Source organism: Bos indicus, chromosome 29 (assembly GCF_029378745.1).
Source record: "Bos indicus isolate NIAB-ARS_2022 breed Sahiwal x Tharparkar chromosome 29, NIAB-ARS_B.indTharparkar_mat_pri_1.0, whole genome shotgun sequence".
NCBI lineage: Eukaryota > Metazoa > Chordata > Mammalia > Artiodactyla > Bovidae > Bos > Bos indicus.
In genome coordinates this window covers 9,435,544-9,453,558 of record NC_091788.1, presented here as the reverse complement: position 1 = coordinate 9,453,558, position 18,015 = coordinate 9,435,544, and the positions used below count along the sequence as shown (strand labels likewise).

General features: G+C 48.7%; 1 protein-coding gene across 2 annotated transcripts in view; it reads right to left on the bottom strand.

The window, feature by feature from the left end:
- Nucleotides 1–438: 438 nt before the first annotated feature.
- Nucleotides 439–18,015, bottom strand: part of ME3 (malic enzyme 3) — a 222,921-nt gene continuing 205,344 nt past the window's right edge. For both annotated transcript variants that reach the window (XM_070782863.1, XM_070782864.1), the window contains 7 exons: nucleotides 11,320–11,417; nucleotides 10,929–11,042; nucleotides 8,496–8,601; nucleotides 7,753–7,895; nucleotides 7,101–7,274; nucleotides 2,284–2,382; nucleotides 439–676 (listed from right to left, as the gene is read on the bottom strand). In XM_070782863.1, the coding sequence (XP_070638964.1) occupies nucleotides 515–676; nucleotides 2,284–2,382; nucleotides 7,101–7,274; nucleotides 7,753–7,895; nucleotides 8,496–8,601; nucleotides 10,929–11,042; nucleotides 11,320–11,417 (896 nt within the window). In that variant the 3' untranslated portion in view covers nucleotides 439–514. The remainder of the gene's footprint in view (nucleotides 677–2,283; nucleotides 2,383–7,100; nucleotides 7,275–7,752; nucleotides 7,896–8,495; nucleotides 8,602–10,928; nucleotides 11,043–11,319; nucleotides 11,418–18,015) is intronic.

Below are 18,015 nucleotides of genomic sequence, written 5' to 3'. Positions count from 1 at the left end.
TCAGCTCTCACGCCCTCTGAGTCTTGAAGGGTGTGTATTCGTCCAGCAGAGACTGAACTCCCTGGTGGGTGGGTCGCCATGAAGCCTTCTCTTATGCCCTCATAGGAAGGATCCTCTCCCTTCTCTGAGCACACGACCTTTATCTGCAGTTCTTTCAGGGACTTAACTACTTTCTCCCTGGAGGCAAAATGCCTTGTGCCCATATCTCATCTCCTCTACTAGACCCCAGACCTTGTCAAGGCAGATTCTAGATTTCCACAAGGTCTAGCCAAAAGTTAGCAATTGGTGGATGAAGAAATTCTTGGGAAGGAAGCCTGAGGAGGGTTACAGAAAAGTGAACCCAAGGCCTCCTTCAGGGACAAAGCTCTTACTCATCTTATGCCTGGGCCTCTCCCCTCACACCAGAAAGTTCAAAGGAAAAACACAATGACAAGGATGGCCATTTTTGAACCCATTTATATTGTCAGTGTTACCCTGGGCTTCACCCAGCCCTATCCCAGCCTTTGAGGTTGCATCAGATGGTCTGGACATTCATGGCTTCCTCGGGCCAAGTGTAGCTGTCCAGCGTAAAGGAGTCATATTCTGGAGTATAGACCAGAGACCTTACAAAAGCCTCCTTGTCCTCGGGCTCTGGGTAGTAGGAGGCCAGGTTGTGTTTGTACGCGAAGTCGAGGACCTAGGGAAAGATATGTGTGACTGAGGAACTGGCTGTAAGGAGGAGCCTGCCTGAAGACCCTCGTTTGGGAGCTTGTGGAAGGGGGGGATACACCCGCGGCAGGCATGTGGCCCCTGAAGCCACTGGAGAGGAAGGAGCTAGAGCTTTCTGCCTCGTAAGGGAGCTCTGACACAGTGGAATAAACACGGTCAGGGTCAAGAGGCTTCAGGCTAAAGTCTGCTTCTGCTTCCAATTGCCTGTGGGTCCTTGGTAGTGATGCCATCCTGGCTGAGCCTCAGTTTCCGCATCTGTGAAGTGGGGGTAATGACAGCTTCCTCTGGCATGGCGTGAGGATAAAGTTAGGTAGCAGGCAAAAGTGTTCAGTACCTGATACTTTGTCTCTCCTAAACGCGGCCTGAATTCAAAGAACAGCTTGGACAATGTTCTTTGGGTATTAGCTTTGGCTTCACAAGAGGATGAAGCTAAATATCCCTGAAAGGAAGGAACTGGACAGGGTGGAGCTGGACTATCAGCTGGACAGTTGGGCTTGAGGACAACAAGCCCCACAGTCTGATTCTGGAACACACGGGACAACTCTTGGGGAGCGCATGCTGTCTGTCGTGCAATGCATTTTCTGAAATTACTCTTAAAACTTATAGAAAATGTAAAATATATATTAATAGAAATTATAGAAATAACAGTATAATAAACCCTCGTGTATTTGTCATCCAGATGCAACAATTATCAGTGTTAGGTCATTCTTTAGGGCTCTATGTTCTGGTTCTCTGAATACCCATCATCTCTGCATCGTCTGTTGGGTGACATTTATACTTAGACTATTCCATGAACTTGATCACCCCGTGGCCCAGCCATCCTGAGAGAGAGAGAAAGCATGAGCATCTACTCTGGCCAGAAAGGTGCCAAGTGTGGAGCTTTTTCAAGCTCTTCTCTTTTAATGTCCTCCAAAGCTCTGGGAGTTGTTGTTTTGTTGCTCAGTCATGTCCAACTCTCTGCGACTCTGTGGACTGTAGCCTGCCAGGCTCCTCTGTCCATGGGAATCTCCAGACAAGAATACTGGAGTGGTTTGCCATCTCCTTCTCCAGAGAATTTTCCCAACTCAGGGATCTAACCCACATCTTTACCACTGAGCCACCAGGGAAGACCCAAAACTTTGGGACAGAGGAATTCTTTGGAAAAGAAGGAAACTGAGGCCCAGGGAGGTGCAGTGATTGTCCTGAGGTGCCTCTGCTGCTGACTGGCAGGGCTGGGACTCCATAGCCCAAGCTCTTTCCATGATGCTATGCAAGTTGACCTTTCTGTATAAATGGGCACTTATGATTCATTTTTTAAAAATCCCACCCACGTTCTGGTCCACAAAACTATGGACTTTGATGACCTTTCTGTCTGGTTTCTGAGGGGAAGTGCAGGAGCTTCCCAGAACTGCCCTGAGTGGGTGTCGGGATGGGGCTCGAGCTACAGGCCAGAGTTTGTCAGCAGCCTCTGGGGAGCATGCAGTGCAGGCCAGGGAGCCAGGACGTGTCCAGCGCTGCCCTCCCCTCAGTCCCCCTAAAGTCAGACAGAGTTGACGGATGCCGCTACCCATGTTTAGGGGGTGAGGAGTCCCTTACTTTGATGGCGATTCTCAGAGACACGTCTCGGATGGTGCTGAGGGGCGGGTACAGTCTCCCCTGTGACAGATGGTGCTCAGAGACCTCTTGGGCAATTTGCTGGGGAGAGACAAGGGAGAGGAACAAGCTGATTTTCTGCCTTTCCAGAACGAGCCCAACCCAGTACACTGGAGACTCACCTTGCCCCTTACAGGTGGCCAGTCACTGCAGTTTCCACTGTTGTCTCGCCACCTCGTGGCCCTGGGGTGCTTAAAGCTTAGGCTTACAACAAGGACACACCCTTTATGTCCTTTGAGACTAGCTGAGGCTTTAAACAACATGAGGCTCTCTGAATTCTGAAGGAAAATCACTAGGGCCAAGATGAACAAACTAGTGACTCGCAGAGCAGCTGGTAAACAACCCGCCTGCCAGTGCAGGGGACGCAGAGACGTGGATTTGATCCCTGGGTCGGGAAGATCCCCTGCAGAAGGAAATTCCAACCCATTCCGGCGTTCTTGCCTGGAGCATCCCATGGAGAGAGGAGCCTGACGGGTTACAGCCCCTGGGGTCGCAGAGTCGGACGTGACTGGGCCAACTAAGCACACGTCACAGAGCAGACTCCGGGACCCCCTGGCTGGCCTAGCCTGTTGCCTTGGGATGCCTGAGTCCCTCGCTTCCTGAGCTCCAGCCCCTTCCACACGCTTAGGAGCACCCTGGGCGTCCATCATGACTGTCTTGCGTCTCTGTATTCAGGGCTCCTTGATTCGCCGTCCCAGCCCTGGCCCTGGTGAAGACTAGCTGCTTCTCCAGCAAGTGACTCCACAACGGGCAGTACCAGCTCCCTGCATAAATGCTCCGAGCCTTCCCCCTGGGATACCCTCCCTGATCCAGGGCTGCTCTCTGAGGAGCAGCCCTCCTCCTCAAGCCTCTTTCTCCTGCTGGGGGCCTGGTGCTCATCCAGCCTTGCAGAACAGCCTCTTTGATGTGGCTCTGAATCCACCCCCACCCCGCCTTGTGTCAAGTTTAAATCTGGGGAAAAGCCACATAAGAAGTCTTGTGTCCCGGAACAGACCAAGAAAGGAGCTAGTCTTGCCTCAGAGTCTGGCAGATGGGAGGGATGTGGGCCGCGTTCTCATGCTTGGCTTTCTCCTTTCTGTTCACTCAGCCCAGCCTTCACAGAGCCCTGTGACTCGCCAGGCTCTGTGCTAGGTGTGGAAGGGCATGGCGGAGAAGCCAGTCTTTTCCTTCCTGGAGGCTGGCGTCAGTGGAAAATGAACGATTAGAGTGACGGCAAGGAGAGGGGACAGACAGGCACAGAGGAGGGCAGGGCCTAGCCCTCCAGGGCCCCCCTGGTGATCCAGTGGTTGAGACCCCACACTTCCAGTGCAGGGGGGTCTGTTGTTTAGTCGCTAAGTCATGTCTGACTCGTTTGAGACTCCATGGACTATAGTCTGCCAGGCTCCTTGTTCATGGACTTCTCCAGGCAAGAAGACTGCAGTGGGTTGCCATTTCCTCCTCCAGGGAATCTTCCCAACCCAGGAATTGAACCTGAGTCTCCTGCATTAGTAGGTGGATTCTTTACCACTGAGCCACCAGGGAAGCCCTCCAATGTGGAAGACACAAGGGGATGCAAGTTCAATCCTTGGTTGGGGAACTAAGATCCTATATGCCTCGTGGTGAGGCAAAAAAAAAAAAAAACAAAAACAGAAGATGAGGCAAGGCTGGTGACATGAGAGAGGGAGATGGAGCAGCTGAGGCAGAGGCAGGCAGCAGAGAGAGAAGGGTAAGACCCTGTTCAGAGAGAGAAGAGCCAGGCGCAGACTCACTCTTTTTTTTTTTTTTTTTTTCTGAAGTTCCAGGTGAGTTGGGACTGTTTTCTCTCACCCTGTCCATACTTATTATGGTGAAACCTCCTCTGAATGGCTTCACAATAAGCCCTTTACACTTAAACAGATTAACAGAAATCTTTTAATTACAGTCTCAGAGAATTATATAATGTCTTTTATTTTTCTAAGGCCCATCCCTAGGAGTTTACATTTAAGGTGGTGAAAGTTTAAAAAAAAAAAGAGTATGTGAAAGTGTAATATTCTTTTATGTTGCCAAGGAACTAAATAAAGCCAAATCACTAGTTAAAGACTCACTCTTTATAAAAATAAAAAAAGGCGTCCAGAAGAAAAGACAGAAGCTAAGACCTGAAGGGCCAAGTATGAATTCCTTGAAGAGAGGAGAAGGAATAGCACATGAGAATTCTTGGAGGGAAGAGAGAGCATGACTGTGAAAAGGATGGATAGGCTGATGGCAGCGGGAGGGAAGGAGGGCCTGGGATGAACTGCGTGAAGGGGTTTGGACTTTCTTGGGAGCACCAACAAGCCATATAAAAGTCTGAAGTTTAGGAGACAAGAGGGCCTGTTCCCAGCTTTGAAGGATCCTCTGTGGAGCTATTGAGGATGGACTGATCAGAGGGAAGTAGGATTCCCAGGGATAGATCTGCAGCTAGAAAGCTTCTGCAGTGACGAGTTGGATCGAGGTAGGTGTGGTTGCTTCTAAGACGCTGGGCATTGCCAATGCTCTGCTGTGGCTTCAAGGCACATTGCCTGGGGCCCTCCTGGCGCATTGCTCACAAGCCAGGTGACCCCTCTCGGTGCCTGTTTCCTCGTCTATAACACAGGGATGATTGCTGTATTTTACCAGGCTGTCAAGATGACATGAGATAGCGCATGTAAATCTCCTAAAATACATATTAATTTTTATATAGAGAAATCAGATGCAACTGAAGTTATCTTAATTTAAAAGCACCCTTTTCAGAAATGTAACCTGCCAGGACTTTGAAGACCAGACTGTCAGCTCCAGGGAGGCAGGGGCCTTGTGCTCATAGCAAGTGACTGACAAGTAGATTCAGGAGGGGTTCCTGCTTAATTCATGGACACTATTTTGGAAACGATGGAGTGGAGCTGTCCCACAGCACGAGGTGGGGGTTGGGAAGATGTCTCTGGAGGTTGCACAGGAAGGCTCTGGCAACCGTGTTTCTGCACATCAGGGAACCTGCTTGCAGGCCAACTCCAAGCAGGAAGTGACTCTTCTTATCCAGTGGGAGTTTCAGACAGTTCTGCTCATGCCACCAAAACATCACCACCACCAATCAGAGCAACCAGAAGAAATACAAACACAAAATACTTAAGACAAGAGGGACAGAGAACCACAGCAGAAAACCAGAGCTAGTGTGCACGAGGCTTGTGCGAGGCTGATGGGCCTCCAGGAGACATAGGAAGAAGGAACTTGGTGCATGACGCAGGTAGTTTCTTGTGGGGCTCATAGGAGCAGGACTGGGTATGGCTGTGTGGAAGCCGTTCTGTGTCATGCTGGTTTGGGGCTCTCCCCAGTGCCGTGGTGAGAGGGGAACGCAGACACAGGCCAGAGATCACAGTTGAGCCTTTGGAGCTCACTGGGGATGAATGTATTTGATATTTGTTTATAGTTTTGAGAGTCCTTTGGACTGTAAGGAGATCAAACCAGTCAATCCTAAAGGAAATCAACCCTGAATATGCACTGTAAGGGCTGGTGCTGAAGCTAAAGCTCTAATACTTTGGCCACCTGATGTGTAGAGCTAACTCGTTGGAAAAGCCCCTGATGCTGGGAAAGGCTGAAGGCAGGAGAAAGGGGCAGCAGAGGATGAGATGGTTGGGTGGCATCACCAACTCAATGGACATGGGTTTGAGCAAACTCTGGGAGATAGTGGAGGACAGAGGAGCCTGATGTGCTGCAGGCCATGGGGTCGAAAAGAGTCGGACACGACTCAGCGACTGACTGATGACAACAACATAGTTGGGATTAGCTTAACTTTCCAACAGAAACATTTCTATTGCCATGGTTCCTCAGAGTGAAGATAAATGTGAAGCGCCTGGTATTTAGTAAGCGACTTATAAATGTCAGCCACTGTAACTGTTATTAAAAACCATTATTTTGAATGTAGGTTGTCATTCTCAATGAATTCTTTCATTGTTTTCACCGTGCCCAGTAAAGAGCCCTTCTGGGAGCTTTTCTAGTAAGGTACCTGGAGCAGGTGTACATCCATGTCTGTGCTCAAGATAGGGGTACTCAGAGCAGGCCAACCCAGACTGCAACCTTCCTTATACAAAGCTGCCCTGCTGCTGCTGCTGCTAAGTCGCTTCAGTCGTGTCCGACTCTGTGCAACGCCATAGATGGCAGCCCACCAGGCTCCGCCGTCCCTGGGATTCTCCAGGCAACAACACTGGAGTGGGTTGCCATTTCCTTCTCCAATGCATGAAAGTGAAAAGTGAAAGTGAAGTCGCTCAGTCATGCCCGACTCTTAGCGACCCCATGGACTGCAGCCTACCAGGCTTCTCTGTCCATGGGATTTTCCAGGCAAGAGTACTGGAGTGGGGTGCCAGTGCCTTCCCCGAGAAAGCTGCCCTAGTGGGGCTTATTTTGCTACCAGTTACCAGTAATGTGGCCAGCACCCACGGTTGGAAGAATCAATTGCTTGTCATGGTTCATGAGCCCACTGTTTGAGGTGGCTTTGGTGGCATTTCTGTTCTTGGCAGGCACACGGGTACTGCTGGGAGGTAGGGAGCCCCGCCAGGTATGTCCCCTCAGTGCCAGGGCCTCCTGCCAACACCCCCTCCCACTGACTCTTCCTTATCCCACTTCGCGCCCCTTAGAGCGTGTGTTTTCAGAGACGTTCAAGCCTCAAGGTGATCTTGAGAGAAGCTTGACATTGAAGGACTTGGGGGGCAGGAAGTAGCAGAAACAAGACAAGGAGTCTTCAGGGAGCAGCGTAGGCCCTCCCGGGAGCATGCAGGAGCAGGGAACAGGGATACCTCTGCTGTCAGGAGGAAGATCTCATCCGGGATGTGCCGGATCCCGCCGGCAATGACTCCCAGGGCCACGCCGGGAAACACGTAGGCGTTGTTGCCCTGCCCCGGAAAGAAGGTCCTGCCATCCTCCAGAGTCACACTTGGAAAAGGACTTCCGCTGGCAAAGATCCCTCGGCCCTGGGGGCGGGAAGAAAACCAGAGACGGAGCTTGGAGACGGGTTGCGGGAGTGATGGTGGCCTAGTCTGGTCTCCCGAACGTTGACTCCTCTCCGTTTTCTCCTGAGTGTTCGGCATTCTGCTGAGGACGCTGCGGGTGCTAAAAGCAGGCCTGTTCATCTGACCGGAAACCGAGCTCCCACCAGGCTCCCCGGCAGCCACAAAACCACCGGAAGGGGAAGGCGTGCCTTTCTAACTTGTCACCTCCCCAGAGAGCCAAGCCAGGTGTGCAGAGTCTACCAGCACCTCGAGTTCTGGTCAAAGCTCTATGTGAGGGGACCCTGAGCACCAAGGCATAATGGTAAGAGCCATGGCTTTGGAGCCAGACCTGGGTTTGGGGGCCAGCTCCATTTTTTTTCCCCTACCCTACTCATAGGGCGACTCATAGTCACTGTTACTGTGTCCGCTCAGCCTGGGGCAGGAAGCACTCCCCGCTGACCTCGGTGACCCGGTAGCACTTCTCAGCCGTGCACTCGGCCTTGCTGGTGGGGTTGCTCAGGGCAAAGATGATTGGGTGCTCGTGGAAGGAGGCCATGTCCCTCAGGATCTGCTCCGTGAAGGCTCCTGCGATGGCAGCAACACCTACGGGGAGAAGAGGGGTAGTGGGGATGCCTACGCTTTATAAATACCCCATTCCTCTCCTGGTGGTGCTGGCGGGCAACTAGATACAGCGCAGAAGGCTCAGGAGTCTTGGGGGATGTCATTGGCCATGGGGACAACAGAGGATGAGAGAAAAGGGTCTTCCTGCTTGAGCTGGCTGAGACCCCCTGTTAAGTCGTAAGGGACCACTGGTCTGTCCCAGGCCCCTGGCCAGTGAAGATACACCTGTGAAGGCATTCCTGGCCACTGCCCTTTAGAGTGGGCTGCTCCCCCCAGGAGAGGGGTGATGCTAGGGTCCCCTCCAAGGAGCTCATTTCATCTTGGTCAGAGAGACCAGCCTGTGTTTTTCTGCTCTATGGAGTAATTCTGCATCATGAAGCCCAGCGTGGTGCCTCCATTCTATGGTTCACATGCAGCAATAACTCAATAAAAGTCAATAACTCAATAAAAGCACTGAATTGGATGTGAGGGGAAAGAGCTGCATCTCCATGGGTTGCTGAAGCCCCCTTGTTGAGCCTCAGTCTCCGCCTGCAAGTCAAGAGAATTAGCTGGGCTGAGCAGTGGGCCACCCCCTCCTCCTACCTATGATGGCCGTGGGCTTCACCAGCCTCACCACCTCCTCCAGGGAGTTCACTTCAGGGTGGTCCTGGGCAAACATCTCCTTCTCATGGTTCAGGTGGCTCCTCCCCTGCAGGGAAAGGAAGAACACGATGCAGCTGTGGTGGTGAGAACCATCGGGTAGGGTGGGGATGTTCCGGAGACTCTTAGAACCTTTCCCGCAGAGCCCTGTGCTTTGGGCTGAGCTGTCAGAAGTGTTGAGGCCCATCCTCTAGATTGGAACCTAAGACGGAACCTAAGGATTTGAAATGTGCGTGTTGTGTGTGTGTGTGTGTTTCTTTAATCCAAACCACATATGGAGAATCCAATAAAGCCTTTCTTTGAGCTGCTCAGGTCGTGGCTTCCTAGGCCAGGACAGAAAGGCTTGGAGGAAACGCCTGAGTCTAATTGAGACTCTTGACTCTGAGACACACAGCACACAGGCCCCAGGAGGGATGGGGGCCCAAGTCACCCACCATCAGGGTGTATTTGACAAGAGCCATTAACCTCCCCACGGGGTCTCAAGGAGTCAGACACACGATGGAGTGACTGAACTGAAACTGAAATTAACCTCCCCAGTGCCTCCCTGGTGGCTCAGATGGTAAAGAATCTGCCTGCTGCGCAGGAGACCCGGGTTTAATCCTTGAGTCAGGAAGATCCCTTGGAGCAGGGCATGGCAACCCACTCCATTATTCTTGCCTGGAGAATCCCTTGGACAGAGGAGCCTGGCGGGCTACAGACCATGGCGTCGCAAAGAGTGGGACATGACTGAATGACTAACACTTTCTCTTTCATTAACCTCCCTATAAATAAGAATAAGCTGGGATCCAGATCTGGCTTGCAATGGCTGGCTGCTCCCAGTGAGCTCGAGATTGTTTCCACTTCTTCCTTTACAAATTTTATTGGAGTCTAGTTTATTTGCAGTGCTGTGTTCATTTCAGATATACAGCCCAGTGATTCAGTTATACATATGCATATATTCATTCTTTTTCAGATTCATTTCCCATATAGATTATTACAGAATATTGAGTGGAGTTCCCTGTGCTATACAGTAGGTCCTTGTTGGTTATCTGTTTTATACCTAGCAGTGTCTGCATGTTAATCCCAAGCTCCTAATTTTTCCCTCCCTCCCATATTTCCCTCCCTCCCACATTTCCCCTTTGGTGATGGTAAATTTGTTTTCCAAATCTGTGAATCTGTTTTTGTTTTATAAATAAGTTCATTTTTTGTGTGTGTCATATTAAAAAATTAGATTCCACACAGGAGTGATATGTGATATTTGTCTTCCTCTGTCTGACTTACTTCACACTGTGTTAGATTCCTTCCATTTCTTCACATAGGAGGCCGTGGGTCACAGGCTGGTCAAGGATGACTCCCCTGGGTCAATCGGTCCCACGAGAACCGGAGTGAGAATGGCAGCTCTGACAGACCGTGCAGGAGGGGCGAGCTCAACTGAGCAAAGCGATGATGAAAGGTGGGCGAGAGCCAAGCGCGGCAGCCTGCGCCCGAGCCTGGACCACGCTCTGGAAGGCTCTGGGGCAGGAGGTGGGGTCCAGGTCCCGGTCCCCTCCAGTGGGAGTCTGCCCTGAGAGGGTCTGTGGCTGCTTTGGGGGATTCCACTATTCTTGGCTGAGACCCTCTTGTTCCCATCTCTGTCTTTAAAAAAAAAATCTCTCATGGACACATCCTATGTTAGTGGAATTTGGGGAATTAAAACATGGAGCTCTGAGTGAAATCCTAAGGAAGGAGGTCATCCAGCTGGGCCCTCAGCACACTGAAGTCAGAAGCTGGACTGTCTCCCTTACTCATTCCTTCACCAATGCCTCAGATATCAATTATGTTCTTATCACATGCTGGACACAGATATCAAGACTTACAGCCTTACGGGGAGGGAGACCAGCAGAGGGGTGCCAGCCCCATAACGTGACAAGTGTAATATTAATACACGAAGGGCAGAGGGCAGTTTCCTCTAGAAAACTAATTGAGACCTAGATGCTCAAGAACACTGCTTGAAGGAGGTGACAGAAGACAGGGAGACTGATGGGCTGAGTGGGCTTGTGGGAAAGGAGGTGGGCATTCGTTCCAGGCAGAGGAACAAAATTTGCAAAGATGGGGAAGAGAGGGAGCATTCACTTTGGGACAACTGTGGTTTAATATGGCTGGAGATGAGTGCAAGACAGGAATCGGGGAGATGAGGCTGGGAGCAGGAGGCAGACACATTCACACGCACATTCAAAGCTTTTGGACAAGAGTGGTTAAGGCTCCTGGGGGATGAGTCATTTGCTGTGGAGATCAGGACACTGCTGTCTTTCTGCTCTCTATTCTGTCTGAGCAGTTTGCCCCCTGGAAGATCTCCTCCAGTCCCCTTCCAATAGTGGCAAGTCTCAGGAAACCTGCAGGTCTCCAGACTGACAGTACCTTGACAATGAGCCCCTTGGAGTCCACCATCCAGATCTTCCTTGTGGCCTCTGCTTTGGGTACACCTTCTTTCTCTAGGGCCATGACAAGGAGGTGGGCAATGCCCATGGCTGCCTGCGAGGTGGTGTTCAGACAAAAGGCCAGAGCTACTCAGGATTTATCAGACACTTTGCCAAGATCCTCCCTTCTTCCCCCACTCCTCACAGGAGGCCTCGTTAAGTCCCTGCCTCGAGATACCCAAATGGTGGGGCCCAGGCAGGTACAATGATCACCATGCTTCTGGGCTGTTTCCTCTCCTCTGGAGCCCAGAAGGCGTCCCCTCCTTGTTTCTCCTCCCCGTATTCTTATTCTTCTTCTGGAGCGACTGTAGAGAGCCCTTGGTGGGACTCACCTCACCAGCACCTTGGAAAACAAACACGTGATTGGAGAGCTTGTTCTTGGTGATCCGCAGAGCAGCCAGGATCCCTGCCACGGCCACAGAGGCTGTGCCTGCAATAGACGGACTGAGATGACCATCTGGCCCCCGGGCCCCACCGCCAAGACCCTTGGCAGAGTTCTCCGTACCTAGAACCTGTGATGGAACAAGCAGCTTTCCCTCGGCCTCACAGAGTCAAGCCTGTAGGCATGCAAGTTGCCCAGCAACTCTCTTTTGCATAATACTCTGCATGCAGGGGTGTGTCACAGCACTCCAGTGCTCCAGAGGAGGTATTAACAAATATTGTTGCAACGAAAGAGAGGCAGAGCTGCTGAGGGCGCAGATCCTTCAGAAATGAAGGTCTGGGTCATCTTACTAAGGGAACTGGCAAGCCAAGTTCTTGTCTGAGGATAAGAAAACATGGCATGGGAGACTGAGGAAGAAATAAATAAACATCAACCATGGCTGCATGACTGGTTATAGAAACGAGGGATGTAGTAACCATGCAAATTTTCTTCCTTGACTATCATGTGATTTAATGGTTCATATTAACTAATTTATTCTCCCTTTTTCTTCCTCTTATAAGTTTTGTTGAAGGTTAATTCTACAATTCAGCCTCTAGATAACAGAGTTTTCAAATGTGACCGAGTTGGAAGAGTAGTTAATCTTGCCCAGATTTGGGTAGTGTGACTATCTTCCAGATATAAATATGTCAATTGAAAAAAAAAGTGCACACTGTCAGAGTTGAGAGTTAATGCTTATTTGGGGGCAAAAATAAGGACCTTAGCCCTTTCAAATAGCTCTGGGAACTACTCGGAAGCGATGAGGGGGAGGTCAGTATACATGTGATTTTAGGGAAGAGGGTATTGCAGTCAAGTACACATTTTGGCAGGAAGGCTGCTGCTAGTCACAAGGTTATTCCTGGTCATGAGAAGCAGATGTCTCCACTAATGATTTTATGCTTTTCTAGATATGACAAGATGCAAGAAACTGGGTTCATAAAATCTCCTGAAAATACCTAACTATCTGAAGGCCTGTTCTGCCTGTTTTTCCCAGGGCACAGAGGACTCCATCCCTTATCGCTGCCCTGAACCCCTTTCAGGGTGTGTGGAAGGTTGGCGACTGCAGGGGCCAGCGACTTCATTCTTGTTGAAACAGACATTCTTTACCTGGCAAACAAAAGAACTGTAGAGACTTTGCCTCTCCCCATTTCAGGGAGAGGGTAAGAATGTCTGCACTGGTTGGAAAGATAGTTGCATTTTATTAGGCATTTTGTTAGAATTGTTTCTATTGTCTTCTGGAAGTATCAATGTGTAGAATAGGTGTGCAAGGATGCTGAACCGCCAAAAGTGTGGGCTCTGCCAGTTACTGGATAATTGTCGCTCCTTGGTCTGCAAACCACTTTCCAGCCTTACCAGCTGGCTTTATGGTGGGCTCTGCCAATAGGCGGTGCCAGGGGGTGACTGAAAGGCTAAACGAGGAGGGAAAGAACACTTTTTTCAGCATCATCCCCACCTTGGAAGATTGGTTGGTAAAATGTAAGACATTCAGTTAAATTTGATTTTTAGATAAACAAGAAATATTTTTTTTAGCATGTGTTCCATGTTTATTATAAATATTCTAAAAACTTATTTGTCTGAAACTCAAATTTAGCTGACCATCTGCATTTTTGTTTTTGCTAGATCTGGCAACTCCATTGCCTTGGTTTTGTTTTTACTCTTACAGCAGCAGTTTGTTCCAGAAGCAGCAGTTAAATCCAGTTTGCACTTTATCCATCACTTCTAGAACTCATAGCGCTCCCCTCCGCATCTTCCCTATGTTACCCCAGCCTATGGGGGTGGTAGCAGATCCTTAGTATTTCTTCTTGGTTTTTCAGTTCTTTAATGTATAATCCACAAGTCTTTATGTCAAGTTTTCTCTGTTAAAACCACTGATGTGGATGCTGACAGAGTCACAATAAAGTAACTACAGCTGGCAATGCTAAGCGTCCAGGATGATCAAAGAAAAGGAAATTCAAGTGGGATTGTTTATGGCTGGTTAAAATTATACAAATCAAAAAGAAATCGATATTATCTCTGGCTGGTGAGGGAGGAGGGAAGAGAGTAAAGTCCCAGCCCACATTCCATGCTAAAGAGCTACAATCCTTTTTGGAAAACTATTTCCCAATATAAACCAAGGCATAAAATGTTTTTGCCCTTTGACCTCATGCTTCTACTTCTGGGAATCTATGTATGAAAACATCCAAAAGGTATGTTGTAGGGTATTTATGACCCTGTCACTTATAACACAGAATGACTGGAAATAATAAACACCCAACAAGAGTGACGTTTAAGTAAAGTAGCTAATGTAGACACTCAGTGGATATTGCAGCCATTAAAAATGCTCCTTATGATAGCAACACAGAAAATGCTATCAAGTTAGTAACTGACAGCACGTATTGTTCAGAGTGCTTTATAAGTCTTAATGTAAAGACATTTAATTGTCTCATAATCATCCCCATTTTACAGATTGGGAAAGTGAGGTATGGAGCAGTTTGCTGAGTTGGCCAAGATCACATAACAGAGTGAACTCGGGGAATCAGGCTCTTGGGCTGGTGCTTTTAACCCCTAAACTATATTTCACTGAATTAGTTCGAAGGATGTGCGTGTGTGCTCAGTCGTGTCCAGCTCTGTATGATCTATGTAGCCTGCCAGGCTCCTCTGTCCATGGGATTGTCCAGGCAAGAATACTGGAGTGTGTTGCCATTTCCTACTCCAGGGACTCTAAATAAACACATTCACTCGCTGTGGAGATGCCGGGATTGAATCCAGGGCCTCATACATGCAAAGCATGTAATTAGTTGGAAGGAAGAGAACATTAAAGTGGTCTACATAACCATGATTCTAACTGTATCAAAATATACACACAGAATCTGGATGGTGCTGTAAAATACTAATGGTTGCAGGGTGGGAATAGGAGTGTATCTTTCATTTTTGTGTCCAGTTTTCCACTGGACAGAGCAAGTTTTCAGCTCATCTAATTCTATTTCAGGACAGCCTTCTGCCTCCTGAAGAAAGGCAATGAAAGAATCCTAAAGAAAGGCAATGCCAAAGAGTGTTCAAACTACTGCACAATTGCTCTCATCTCCCACACTAGCAAAGTAATGCTCAAAATTCTCCAAGCCAGGCTTTAACAGCACATGAACCGTGAACTTCCAGATGTTCAAGCTGGATTTAGAAAAGGCAGAGGAACCAGAGATCAAATTGCCAACATCCCTTGGATCATCAAAAATGCAAGAGAGTTCCAGACTTCTACTTTATTGACTATGCTAAATTCTTTGACTGTGTGGGTCACAACAAACTGTGGAAAATTCTTAAAGAGATGGGTATACCAGACGACTTTACCTGCCTCCTGAGAAATCTGTATGCAGGTCAAGAGGCAACAGTTAGAACCATACGTGGGACAACAGACTGGTTCCAAATCAGGAAAAGAGGTCGTCAAGGCTGTATACTATCACCCTGCTTATTTAACTTATATGCAGAGTACATCATGAGAAACGCTGGGCTGGAAGAAGCACAAGCTGGAATCAAGATTGCCAGGAGAAATATCAATAACCTCAGATATGCAGATGACACCACCCTTATGGCAGAAAGTGAAGAACTAAAGAGCCTCTTGATGAAAGTGAAAGAGGAGAGTGAAAAAGTTAGCTTAAAACTCAACATTCAGAAAACTAAGATCATGGCATCTGGTCCCATTGCTTCATGGGAAATAGATGGGGAAACAATGGAGACAGTGAGAGACTTTATTTTTTGGGGGGCTCCAAAATCACTGCAGATGGTGACTGCAGCCATGAAATTAAAAGACACTTGCTCCTTGGAAGAAAAGCTATGACCAACCTAGACAGCATATTAAAAAGTGGAGACATTACTTTGACAACAAAGGTCTATCTAGTCAAAACTATGGTTTTTCCAGTAGTCATGTATGGATGTGAGAGTTGGACTATAAAGAAAGCTGAACGCTGAAGAATTGATGCTTTTGAACTGTGGTGTTGGAGAAGACTCTTGAGAGTCCCTTGGACTGCAAGGAGATCCAACCAGTCCATCCTAAAGGAAATCAATCCTGAATATTCATTGGGAGGACTGATGCTGAAGCTGAAACTCCAATACTTTGGTCACCTGATGCGAAGAACTGACTCATTGGAAAAGACCCTGATGCTGGGAAAGATTGAAGACAGGAGAAGGGGACGACAGAGGATGAGGTAGTTGGATGACATCACCAACTGAATGTACATGAGTTTGAGTAGACTCCGGGAGTTGGTGATGGACAGGGAAGCCTGGCGTGCTGCAGTTCATGGAGTTGCAAAGAGCCAGACACCGCTGAGCAACTGAACTGAACTGAACTGAACTCTGCCTCCCGAAAGGAGATGCACAAAACATAGGACACCAGGTGGCGCCAGAGATATTTCATCAGAGGACCTCTCAAGGACCCTGCCTCTTGATGGAGCTTTTCCTCCTTGGATGTCAAGTATCTTTGTGGTTAAACCTGCAGGCTGAACAACAGCTTACCTGCAGAAATTCAGTGCTGGATGGAGAGCATGACATCCAACAATGGTACGGATGAGGAAACTGAGGCCAGAGCAGGACAGTGGCTTCCCCCGTCAGTCACCAAGTAAAGAGAAGTAAAGCAGGAAGTAAAGCAAAGTAAACCCGCTTCCTGGTCTATGCAGCTCAGACAGCCTTTCCTGACTCTGGAGTTGAAGGCAGCAGCAGTGGCCTCCTGGGCTTTCCCTGGGAGGTGGGGGGGGACCTGCGAAGCAGGTGCTAGTGGAGGTAGAGGGAAGTGAACTTAGGTCGTGGACATAATTGTTCAGCTGTGACTCTGAAAGTGGTGGAAAACACAAAAGCTCGGGAAATCTGATAGAAAACAGTCGAAAATGTCCAAAGGATACAATGGCAACCTCTCCTAATGGCTCTCACCGTGACCTTGGCTCTGCGCCGTGTATATGCTTGCCTGCATTTATTTGTTCATTTATTGTTTATGACAACTCTAGGAAATAGGTACTAAGGAGCATTCTTTTTTCCCTTTCCCCCCTTCTCAGAAATGAAAAGAGAAGTTCAGGAAAATAAAGAGAGCCAGGAGAGAAGTGAATTCTCTGACCACTAGGCCTATCAAAGCCTCCGGCCTCTACACTTTGCCTTTCCTCCTGTTTCATGGATGAATGATCCCTGCTCTTGGCGAAAGCCCCCTCCACGTGTGGACTGGACCTTAGCATGTTTACCTACTCCAGGAGTTGGTTTTGTAATTCTCTTCCTTTTTCCTCCTCTGGCATCCTCAACTGCTCCCTTTCTGGTGGACCACACTGCCGTCAGCATGCAAATATGTCATCAAGTTGCCATCCTTAAAAAGCCTCCTCTTGACCCTATGTCATCGCCACCCCATTTTTTTTTGCTGTCGCTATTGTTTAGTCGCTGAGTCATGTCCGACTCTTTTGTGACCCCACGGACTATAGCGTGCCAGGCTCCTCCAACCGTGGGGTTTCTCAGGCAAGAATACTGGAGTGGGTTACCATTTCCTTTTCCAGGGGATCTTCCTGACTCAGAGAGTGAACCCATGTCTCCTGCATTGGTAGGTGGGTTCTTTACCACTGAGCCACCAGGGAAGCCCACCCTGTCTCTTACTTCCCTTTATAGCCAAGTTCCTTTATAGAGTGTAATATACTCATTGTTGGCTCCCTGGTGGCTCAGATGGTAAAGAATCTGCCTGCAATGCAGCAGACTTGTGTTCAATCCCTGGGTTGGGAAGATCCCCTGGAGAAGGAAATGGCAACCCACTCCAGTATTCTTGCCTGGGGAATTTCATGGACAGAGGAGCCTGGCGGGCTATAGTGGACGGAGTTGCCAAGAGTCACACACGACTGAGCAACCAACACTTTCATACTCATGGTCTGCATTTCCTTTCTTCTCGGTCTCCCTGAAACCCAGTCCCGTCCAGCGACTCTCCTGTCTTGATGCCACCAGCTCCTCCCCTTGTCAAGCTCAGGGTCAGTCCTCAGCCCTCCTCCTCCCTGACTTTTCATAACCATTTGATACTGGTGTTCATTCTTTCCTACGGAAAACTCTGCACATGGCTTCTGGACCCTCATGGTCATTGGCTCCCTTGCTGGCTACTTCTCATTCTCCTTTCGGGGATCTTCCTCCGAGGACATCCTCTGAAGAGGCCAGTGACCCTAATCACAGTCAAGAACTCAAGAGGGAAAACAGCAGTTCTCAAATCCTGTATTAGAAAGTTTGGCAAATAAAGTCATCTCCATCATTGACTTTCATTTAAGTTTCATAAAGTTTCATTAAAGTTAATGAAGAGCAGGGTCTTGGGTTATGCATTAAGGATTTAAAAACAGAGAGGAAGGAAGCTGCTTAGCTTTCTGGAAGCAATCACCTAGAGAAGCCCGGGGGTCCAGGGTTATGTTAGAACATCGCTTGTGCCCACACACACCATGGCAGCTGAAAGCAGCGTTGTTTGTTCCTCGTTCATGATGAAAGAAAAACAAATTTTCCCTTTCAGAGGGAGCTTTCCATAAGTGCACTTCCCGCAAACTGAGTACTGGAGGTTGTAGGAACAGGAAATAGCATAGAAGGACAAGCTGAAAATGTAGTTGCTATTGGGCTTTTAATAGTCACTTTTAAATTTTATTTA